At 38.2% G+C, this 11641-nt stretch overlaps 2 protein-coding genes across 2 annotated transcripts; one reads left to right on the forward strand and one right to left on the reverse strand.

Annotated features, from left to right (window-relative positions):
* The first annotated feature begins 1134 nt into the window (after nucleotides 1–1134).
* LOC108366142 (cuticle protein LPCP-23-like) lies at nucleotides 1135–1824 on the forward strand. The gene is made up of 2 exons (XM_017620452.1): nucleotides 1135–1235; nucleotides 1312–1824. The coding sequence occupies exons 1-2, from the start codon at nucleotides 1224–1226 to the stop codon at nucleotides 1729–1731; spliced, it is 432 nt and encodes a 143-aa protein (XP_017475941.1). The 5' UTR covers nucleotides 1135–1223; the 3' UTR covers nucleotides 1732–1824.
* Nucleotides 1825–3787: 1963 nt separating this feature from the next.
* Nucleotides 3788–4334, reverse strand: LOC108366141 (uncharacterized). Its single transcript, XM_017620451.1, has 2 exons — nucleotides 4323–4334; nucleotides 3788–4240 (listed from the first exon to the last, which is right to left on the reverse strand). The coding sequence occupies exons 1-2, from the start codon at nucleotides 4332–4334 to the stop codon at nucleotides 3788–3790; spliced, it is 465 nt and encodes a 154-aa protein (XP_017475940.1).
* Between the last annotated feature and the right edge of the window lie 7307 nt (nucleotides 4335–11641).

Raw genomic sequence — 11641 nt, forward strand, 5'->3', positions numbered from 1 at the left:
ACTTTGTTTTAGTTCCGATCATTGGACCATGATGAAATTAGCGGTACTCCTAAATTTTTATTTGAGCATTGAGGTCGGTTGTAGTTTTTGCTTAAAAATTACTCGTTTTTCAAAAATTTTGTTAAAAAGATACTTAAAGAAGTAACTTTTTAAAATTGGGTAATGGTGTAAGAGTAGCGAAAAACTTCACAGTGCTTTTACTCTTTAATCTGCTGTAAAAAATGTTTGTATGTGTATCGACTAAACTCGGACATATCGACATCTTTTTTACCTATCTGCTTCACGTGTAATGCTCCATTGTTAGAATGGACTGAAGTCGCTGGCCTCAGAAGTAGTCGTAACTTCTACCAACTCTATTTAAATAGGCTGCCATCAGAGCACAAATAAAGATCAAGAAAAACAACAAAACCATACGAGATCCGTTAACGTACACCCATGCAAAGCAATACAGGAACAAAGGCAAATTTAATAAAACACAAATCAGTTCAATAAAGCATTAAGTTCTATTTTTATTATATTTCTTATTATTTACTTACTTGAATGTATGTATGTAACTCTGTGTATTTTCCTATGATCGACAGCGTCACAAAAACAAACTGCAAAGGCTAGACGTGTGAGGCTGCGGGTTATTGCCTGTCGCGACTTCGGCCAAATTGGCTAACGCCCGTGGCTGTGGCTGTGGCTGGTGAGCGTGTTGCTGCAGCGCCATGAAAACAAGAGTAAATAAGTAAGTTCACCTTTTTGGTCTAATACATTAATTGTTTGAAAATCGAATCGTTTTTTCATTGCAACTCCAAGTCTTAATTGCTTTCAGCTCCCGCTAAGCGATGTGCGAGAGAGCGCACACCTGTGCTGTTTAGGTCGGAGTATGTCTGAGTAATCGCCCGCACAATACGTGCATACATACATACATATTTACATAGGCATGTGTACGTATTGCTTGTGCCTAACCATAGACAAAGGCATCGCTGTCGGTGGCGTATGCGTCGTGTATGACTTGCACGTTTCACCAGATGTTTATGGCATTTTTGTTGCTATTATGATTACTGAATTGCTTCTAGTGACTTTGCCATTGTAATTTCTCATAAAATTTCGTAGCATGAACTCTTAAGAGTATAAAAGCAACTTAAACTCAACTGAAAGCCATCAATCAGCTAACAACGCTCATAAGTCAAAAATCGTTCTTTCTTACGAAATCGAAAAATAAAAAAAAAATTAACAAAATGTACAAATTGGTAAGTTAAAAGCGAGGATTAGTACAACCGTGCATTTTTTTCGGAATACTTTAACTTATTTTCTCCCCATTAACAGTTTGTCCTTGCTGCTCTCTTCGCCGTTGCCGCTGCTGCTCCCAGTCACTTGGTGGAAAGCCCACTTGTCTACTCCGCACCAGCAGCTGTTGCTTATCAGGAGAATGTTTTGGCCAAAGTTGGTTCGGTGGTGAAGAGCATCCCAACTGCCGTCTCTCATCAAAGCCAATCGATCGTCCACAGCTCTGCACATGTTGTGGAGGATGTTGTTGCGCCTGTTGTGAAGACCAGCTACGTTTCAGCTCCAGTGGTGAAGACCATTCACTCTGCTCCTTTGGCTTACACCTCTTACGCCGCTGCTGCCCCAGTTGTGCACAGCTATGCTGCAGCTGCTCCCATCGTAAAATCGTACGCCGCCTCTCCAGTTGTGCACAGCTATGGTGCTCCATTGGCTTATGATGCTCACTACTCATCCTGGTAAACGGCTCACAAGGAGAACAGAAATGGACAAAAGATTTTGTACTTGGAATGTGATATAACGAATAACTTAGTATTTTGTTTTTAGAAAAGAACGTTGTTGACTTTAAAATCGACGATGTGTTAAATAAATTAGTTGATTGAAAAAATTAAGAAATATCTTTGTTTTTAAGACTTCCAAATCGCTTAGAAGGTTACGACACTAATTTAGAATTAGAAAAGGATTCAGTTTACAGCGCAAAATTTTTTTCAATCAGTTCTTGGATAATAAAACTTGCAAATCTCAAAGTGCGCTTTTCTACTGTGAGTGGAGTAAATGCGGTTCGGTAATTCGTTTGTGAAGTCCTATCTCAAACCATTATTTTCTGCAAATAAACAAATTAAAACAATCCAATCGAGTTCCGTGATATCTTTCCTGGCAGCTTAACAATGTATTCTCAAATTACTGAGCCAGATCATTTAGGGGCTGCTGAATCGACTACTCATGCTTATAGCGGACTTGGATCGGCATCGACCGCAACTGGGCTATCGTTTCATGGGCAATGTGGCAAGTGGCACCATCCTGTTGAAACCACATATTGTCCACGAAGAGCAAGGAAGGGATCTTAGAAAAATAAGGCCTTCACGACGAAACTTCTGAAAATGGATTGAGACTGATTGACTTCACAGGAACATGATAGAATATAGGCATGTAGGTTCCAGCATATGATGATCCACCAAATCGATCATTTTGTCATAGAAAGAAGGCTCGCTTCCAGTGTTTTAGACGTGTGCTAGATTCGAGTACCAAACATCGACGTAGAGCACTTTTTTGTTGCAGACAATTTGTTAAAAATTTGCGGCCAGCAAAACAAGGAAAGCTTAACGAGACCACTCCTCAACCAATCGGTATACGGAAGTGGGCAAAGGATACACATTTCCCACGCATTTTGTATCACCACCGAAGAAGTCGTCGCATTTGAGCGAACCCAAAAGATGGCATCTACTTATTACTTATCACTTATTAATTAGTTATTTTCACAGCATTAAATACTACGTACCACTCCGCAGGACCTGGGTTCATTCCCTGGTATGAGCAACATCTAAATTAGGAAAAAGTTGTTTTACAACAGCGATCGTCCCTTCTGTCAGGAAATAGATTCTCATAAAATCCATTTGTCGTTCCGCGTAAAATTGTGCCCACAAATTGGAGGTGAAGATCGGAAAAACAGTTAACAAAACTGTAGTTAGTTTCACCTAACGAAACACAGTTTGAAAAAGTACGTAGATACTTTGGCTTCACTATATACTTACTGAATAGCTTAGTTCTTATGACTTGATTTAGTATTAAATACTTGCTCTTTAGCTAGTATGAAAAAAAGAATTTTGGGATTTTCGCGACTTTTTTATGTCTTTGGGACTACTTCGGTATTTTCGGAACTGTTTGGGACTTTCAGCACTATACCGGGGTTTTTGGGTCTTTGGGGCTACTTTAGATCACAGTATTTAGCAACTCCTGTCTGCCGAGGACTGCCCGTTATTAGAAGAAACCTTTTGTTTGGATATTGCTCGGAACAGAAATCGAACCTAGATCCCAACGGGTGGAAGAAGGCAGCTCTAACCACTCGGCTATGGCGAACGTCTTGAAGCAAATACGGCTGCTGAAAATGACCTTCAGAAACATCACCAGCTCAGTAAAAATTTGATGATTAACCATTTTTCATACAAGGCGATAAAAGCCGCAGAACTAATTCGCTTAGCATTGGAGGCGTATGCCCCTGACATCGACCTCATTAGCCAAGTTAGATATGGAACCACAACGAATAAGTCTAGTGGTAAAGAAGGACTAGACGAAGTATCTGCTGTCATGAAGCAAACACTTTTTAGTCCAGAATATCTTTGTTAGAAAATTGAGATCTTCAATATTATTTTCCTTTCAAGTTTCCTTCACTGCGCTTGTAAGTAGTCGTACAAATTAACTTTAGTTCGATCACATTTTCATTGTTACAATATTAAGCATTAACATTTCATTTGACACTAAATTTTCACTTGACTCGCAATCTTGTACTAGTATGTAGTATTCACTTTTTAAGCGCCCATGCATCCCAATCCTCATAGGCTACACTTGGCTTCCAACCTGAACTCCAACCACCATAAACACTCTTCAAGCTGGGCGAACTCCAGCCATCATATAAACCCAAGTGTTCTGATGATGGATACACAGATGCATATGAAACTGGCGGCCATGCGACGCTTGTGCTGGGCGTATACGTCTTGATAATGGGCGAGTAGGTCTTCACAATGGGCGTGTATGTCTTGATGATTGGCGTATGCTCCACAATGGGACGCAGGTAGGGACGTTTCTCGTGTACAATCGTTTGACTCTGATGCGAAACTGCGGTGGGCACGGAGTGTACGGTGTGTCCTACAACGGTGGGCGTGTATTCCACATGCTCTGCTACACTTGGTAGATATTTTAGACTGGGACGGGCTTCAGTGACAACCAGCGCGAGGATGGTGGCGAGTAATACAGGCTGTGTAGAAGAAGGGGATTCATTTATTAAGGATGTATTAAAAAAATGCAAAAATTATTTTTTCACTTTGTGTTGAACTTACAAATCTCCTCATTTTGATCTCGTTTCTTGGTAATGGTGCTAATGTGACTGCTGCCGGAAAACTGTGCCAAATTTGGCTGTCGTCTTCTATTTTATATTAGTAAATAGCTTGGGCGTTTTTTCAAAGCATGTAAATAAAATTTTGTTTTGCTCTTTCCTCGTAGTAAGAAGTTTTTGAAAACATAAAAAACTCTGATCTACTACAACAATACTACACTCCACATCACAATGGAACCATAATTTAGCAAAATGCGTAAAGCAGTCTAAGAGAGTCTAGCTGATATAGCGCGCCAAAAGACGCTGTGCACTGAAGAGGAACAAACGACTTCGCACAACTCCCACAATTTATTTGTATAGTTGTAGGTCAGCAGTGTAACTGACCAAGTTAACAAATTAGTAGCTGTGAAGCTACTTATAACAAAAGAAAAAGTCGCATGAAATATTTTTATTGAAGACGAGCGAGCAGCAGACAGTGGCCAGTTAGCACTTAGAGGCGTATAATAAAATGTGTGTGAATAACCTTCTGTCAAATTTGTAGTAGCATTAATTTTAATTATAATTATGTATATTACTGCACTAATATTAAATACAAATTTGCTCATTTGCTTACTTCATCTTAATTTAATTGCAAAAATACAATGTTTTACTTCCTGGAATTTTTTTTAAGTAAATCTAAAGTACGCACCACACTACTGAACTCAAACCTTTGCCACAAATAATGCCTATGTGTTCTATGAGGCAAGAAATTAATAAATATATACATATACAGGGCACATTTAGAGAAGGAGCGCACGTTGACGAGCCCTTATCAAAGCGGGACAGTAGCACGCTTTCGATTTCCTCCTCATCGCGGTAGCTACGACAGTAATCGTTTGGCTGCAAACCAATCCTGGCAGCGTGGGTTCGCATAAGGCAGTGCCCGGAGAGAATTCCAATAACATGGTCGCTCCAAATGGAAGAGTGGGCGAAATCTACGCTAATCTAACCTAAGCCAGATGTGTCTCGCTATCCTGCACGTGGGCTCCGCAGACCATCTTGCATTTGCCCGTTCGATAAAGTTATTCTGCAGCCAGAGTTTACGAGAAGACAGCGGAGTTCCCGCATTACGAGCGGTACTGATCGCAGACAGAAGGGTTCCTTCCCGAGCCAGCTCGTCCGCAACACAATTGCCCGGTATGCCCTTGGGCCCCCATACAATTTGAGTAGAGTAACAGCTTGCCAGCTCATTTAGAGTGCGTCTACATTCTCAATTAAGTGCTCTGATAGCTGCCTGGCCTATCAGAAATGATAGTTACCGCATGTAGATAAATAGGAGAATCTATCAGCCACAGGTAGAAAATGGAGCAAGGTCTCTAGGGCTTTAGTCGGCGTTGGGCATGCAATTTAAGAATTTAGTCGTAGAACGCTCTATGTAATACTTTGATTTGAAAAGGACCTATCTCAGAATTTGGTTAAAGAACGCCCTGTCTCAACAAATGGTTCAAAGACGCCCTAACCCAGCAGAAGATATATTGAATTTGCATTGAAACAGGGCGTTCTTGGAAAATTTGCTGAGTTAGGGCGTTCTTCAACCAAATGCAGGATTGGGCATTTTAAAACCAAATTTTGATCGGCTGACAAAAGCACAAAAGTCCAAACTAGAAAATGTTTTATCTATTTTGTAACTATATTTGTTATTAACTAGTTAATTGGTAAATGCATATGTAACATTGAAAATCTTCTCACCATGTAATGCGCTGGCATTTTCGAGTTAGGCTATTATCTAAAGGCGACACAACAGCGTTTAACATTTAATGGATATTGGATTTTTAATTATATGGCATTACGGTTGGCATGCTTGAGGCTCTCCGTATTCACTGCTTTAATTTTATGTTCCATTCTGGTCTTGGTTTTTAATGTTCAATAAGATCTCTTAATCGTTTGTCGGTTGAACTGACTTTTTTACATCTACATAATGATAGTAGATACATAGCATGCACGATGTGTGTACATACATATGTATGTATTGACGAGAATGTCTGAACTATTAGCTAATAAAGTACAAAAGAGAGTGCTATTAACTAAACGAAAGTGAATTAAGAAGTGATTCATGATATTGATTTTTTTTGTTGACCAAAGCGTGCAGAATGAACAAAATATAGGCAACCTTGAACTTGAGTAAAAACTGGGAGTTAGAACTTTAACTTAAAAACAATTTTATCAAGAGTGAAAAAGATTCAGATTTTTAGCTAAAGCTATTTTCTTTTCACATCATTATCAAAAATTTCTCACATACCACTGTATAGACACATTTCGCTAAATGTTCGCAGGGCATCATTGAACTCTAAAACTCTGTAAATCACTTTTCGTTCTTCCGTATATCATTCGAAAAAGCAGCGTACCTCACTATTGTTTTTTTTTTCTTCACACATTCGCGCACAAGCTGAACGCTTTTGAAACTCGTCGGTTAACGTATTAAATCAAAGTAACCGTACAAGTTGTGTGCGAATGTTTGAAGATGAGCGGCAAAAAATTCCAACTGCGTAGCAAAAATTTATGATAGAAAATTAGCATAAACAAATGTTTTTGCCACAAACACCTCGCACTGGCAAAGTGTGGCAAAAAAGTTTGTAGATTTTTGTTTTGTGGAGTAAATTTGAATGTAAATATGTGTGCGTATTGTATTGTGTGCCATTATCAGGGTGGCTAGTATTTTGATGTGTGTATTTTGGGGTGGTCCAAAAATGCACGTGAAAAATGCTAAATGCTAAGATTGTTCTATACCAAAAAAAAATATATATCTACCCCTGTTTTTTATTTTGAAATCAAAAAATATTTAGATGTCGCTCAAAGCGCGCAAAGATTTATATGGCAGACAACTATTTTATAGAACAGCCATAGGGGGTGAGAGCATCAAAATTCTGACTTTACTTATTTTGGACCATCCTAATAAACTTATGTGCCTTAAACTTTGTTCGGTGGTAACGACATACTTAGGTTTAAAATTGAAGACCCATTGTGATCTTTACCACGACTTAAGATCTTGCTAAACCATTAAGAGTCGCCTGGTAGATCCCATCAGACAATTTAGATTTCCATTCACCGATCCACTAAGGCCGTTAAGGGAAACTGCTGCGACCTGCTTCTGGAAAATTACAGATAAGATGGGAAATTTCCTCTAACTCCCCTCAGTTTTTGCAGCTTTGAAAGTATCTACGAAGCGATCTCCATATACGTGGCGCTTGTTTTCCTATAAGGCAATAACCTTCGATGGATGGATGGATATATATGAAAGGGTTTGCAGTCGAATGCCTTCTTGCTACGACATGGATGAAATTGAGAGAGTGGAACATTATCTATATATGTACGTCACTGCTCCGTGTCGGCGAGGGTCTTCGACATTCACTCATTCAATACTTTTATGACTGGCTGCCAGTACTGAGCTCCGCTACAATTTTGAAGCCCTCGTCAGAACGACGATTTGGCTTAACTTTTAGGGAAAGAAGACTATAAGGAGTTTATATTAGAGTATCACAATGAGTCAATGATGACCTAAGGGAGCTTTTTATTTGGAGATAGATCACTTTCGGCTTTGTGCCGGCTTCAGTGTCATTTTTCGAACGAATTTTAATCCAAAATACATCGGAAGAATCAACAAACTCCGGTGTTGCTGCGGTCGGTCATATTACTAACAGCAGGCTCCTCCATGCAGCAGAACTGGTCTAGCGACAGCTTTGTAAATCCAGCGTGGAATAATGGTGCTCACTACCTATGGCACTCTCGCACGAATGCATGGCTATAGAAGGCTTTGTACTTGTAGCGCTCTTCACCTAAAAACTTCCCTTCAAACTTGATGCTTGGGCGGAACTCATTTATCTCGTTTGGTATAACCGAAAGTGTTTTGTACTTTCTTGTAAGTATATCTAAATGGGTATTATCACCGAAAATGCTCGTATAAGGTTGCCACCCATTCAAAATTAGTTGCAAGTTTTATAAAACATATTATTAATTAGAAATATATTTCGATAAGGTTGCCACCTATTTTAAATCGCATATGTTTTTAATTTTTTGTTTAGAAAACCAAAGTACAATACTACTATTCTTGAATACTAACATAAGGCTGTAAATAATGCTTTGCTTATATAATATGTGTTATCCTTAGAATATTAATGTAAGGTTGCCACTTATTTTCCATTCCACAAAATTTAGCTAAGATATCGCAATATGGATATCAAATGAACGGTATTTTTGAAAACTATAGTAAGAAAATATTTCCGATGAGGGTTGTCACGGTTTTTTGTAATACAGGTATTTTGTTAATTTCAATATGATTTTTTTTATATGTATACACAGCACATATACGCTTACAATTCATACCACCGTATTTATATTTAGGGTTGCCACCTAATTTTTAAAGTGAGAAATTTACTTACTTTATAAGTCATAAAAAGCCATTTTTTTATTTATTCCCAAAATACTATTTTGAAAGTTATGACCAGTATTTGAAACTCAAACCATAAGAAATTTAACAAGAAATTTTTAGCAAAAAAAAATCCGACTTCAACTTCCATATAAAAAAAAATATATATATATCTCATGATCCACTGATCGGATCTTAACCAGATTAGTATGGGACCACCTCTGAGACACTACCGGTTGACGTGGTCCAAAGTTATGCGGTAACATATATAAAAAAAAAAAAATATTCCGACGAACTAAAAACCTCCTCCTTTTTTGGAAGTCGGTTAAAAAGTATATGTATGTATATGTATATATGATTAAAAAGTATGCATTCCGAGCAAAGCTCGGTCAGCCTGGTACTTTCTGAATTTTTGATAGGAAATATTTTTTTTTTAGCTTTTGCATCTACCTGAAGACAATAAATCTAAATCAGTTTACGATCACCCTAGTGCGCATAATTTGAATAAAATTGCTTACTTGCCTAGGCAGCTGTTGATGTTAGCTGTGCGCTTAAACCATTTCCTTTTAGTTAGTTAAACGCTGTAAAGTTTTGCTTGTGAAAAACATACGCAACTATAATGGCGAAATCGTGAAACCACAAAGAATTCTATTAAATTAATTTAATTATGTTTTTAATAAACTGAAAGGCAGGTTTTTTTATTCGGAAGCAATGCTACATAATTTAAATTTAGATTAATAAAATATATCAAAATGCATATACTCATTGCGTTCTTTGCGGAAAAAATTAACAACTAAGTAATTGACTCAACTTGTTGCGCATTACTTTTACTTTTTTTTCCTAGCTTCCACTATCAACTAACTAATTACTACTTTAAGCCATAAAATTATCCATCGTTTTATAGGCGAGTGACCTTCAGCGTCTGCCACTACCAGTCCAATTACTTTATTACTAACTTACACATATTTTTTTTTGAACTTGTCTTGCAATATGACAAGAAAAAAAAAATGCCACACTATGTGACTCAATTGCTACAAATTTCTCATGCGGTCACATCGTAAATTGAAACAAATTATTGTGTAAAAGCAACAGTTATTAATTCAGTCCAAGCTAGTACTCTTGTTTTATTTCCATTCCATGGCTGGTTGGTCAATTGTAAGGTAAAAACATAGCAAGTGTTGCTAGTTTAGAGTGGTGCGATGTTATAGGTGCGTCCATCTTTCATTACACCAAATTAGCATTTCATTAGCACCGTCACTGAAATATTAAAACTTAAATAAAGAGCTACGAAAGCAAAATAACTATTATATTATATAACCAAACCGCAACTACGATTAATGCCAGCTGCATTGATCAGACATAGTTTCTTATTGTCGGAATTAATGCAAAAAAACGCGCGTAGAAAGAGGGGACTAAGGCTACTGTTTTCATTTTGCTTTTAGTCTGTTTTATTTCTACATAATCTACGAATTTTACCTTTAGACACTCGGAGTCTGAGTTTCAGACAGCCGCTTCGATGGCGAAAGATGGGATTGCTAGTCCAAAAAATACTTGGTCTGTGCCCTTTTCAGCTGAATGATTAAATGTCTCATAACCAGGTACGTTGGAGTGTCCTGAAACTCAGACTAAACTAAAAAAGTAGCTCTTATATAATTTAGTCAAGCCATACATTGCCGAGCTAGTTTGGAATTTTGGAATGCCTTTAGCGTAGGTTGGCTGTCAATGCTAATTTAAACCACTCCCATTTTCCGGTTGGTAGTCCAGTTTTGGAGTAATTTATAAAATTTCTATATTGTGTAAGCCTAGGCTCAGTATTGCGTTTAAGCCAGTACTCAGCCTTTAGGAACTCCACATTGTAGTCTCACTTCAACAAAGGACAACGTGGCGTACTATCCTAGGGCAACGAAAATATTCTTGTTTTTAGATTTTTCTGATTCACTGTAAACTTTATAGTACCAGCACCCATTTATTTAAGCCTACGATTGGCTTTAAGAGCCTCTGCGAAAAAAGTTAAGTTACGGTGAATTTAGCAGAGCATCGCGAGCATCCCCAATTATTGTAGAGAAAGCTCCTGTATAGGACACGGCGATCGTTCTTTGAAGTTTGGTAAGCAGATTTATCATCAAGCAGTGGCCTCTAATAATACCCGAATAAAAGGCCCACCAGTGGTCGTACTAGTTGGAAGTGTGGAGTAGACCTTCTTTAATTCAGCCAGACATGTCCTGCTATACCACATATGGGTCCATCAGACCATCGTCTATTCGTCTATTCGACAAAGTTCACTTCCAGTTAGAGTTTGCCAGAAGATAGCGAAATACTCGCATTGAAAACGGTACTGATTGCATATAACGAGGTACACTTCCATCCCAGTTATCTCGCCATGCGGTTGCTTGATATTGTCTTAGTTACCTGACATCCATACTACATCTCTGACGTGCCCCCTTTCCAGCTCATTTGGATTATGTTTACACTTCATGACCAGCCTTATTGTACATTTTCCGCAATCGAGAACTTTAATTGCTGCCTTTCTATTAAAAAAGATAGCTAGAGCATGCAGATTAAGAGAAGAAACGAACAGCCACCTTGCAGTTTCGTTCGTAGCTGTCAGTTTAGCTTGAAAAATTTGGTAACCAAAAACTGAGAGCTCATGCTAAATAGTATACTACACTTCCCAAATTGAGGTATAATTTAGGCGCTCGGTGTACATATGTGGTCACAAAACAAGGACACAGGTTCCTGAGCAGCTCCTCTTCATATTCGCTGTTAAAGTTGATCCTTGTGCGGAAGAATTCCTCAGAGATCATAAAACTTTACTTATATCTGTCTCGTTTTTCCTTCCGTTTTGTTGAGAACTTTTGTCTCGACTTTTTGCGCGAGGCTACTGACGAGTTGGCATGCGCAGGATATTTAACTGTAGTTAG

The sequence above is a fragment of the Rhagoletis zephyria genome, unplaced genomic scaffold (genome assembly GCF_001687245.7).
Source record: "Rhagoletis zephyria isolate East Lansing unplaced genomic scaffold, Rhagoletis_zephyria_1.1 Rzeph_scaffold_02162, whole genome shotgun sequence".
NCBI classification, from domain to species: Eukaryota; Metazoa; Arthropoda; class Insecta; order Diptera; family Tephritidae; genus Rhagoletis; species Rhagoletis zephyria.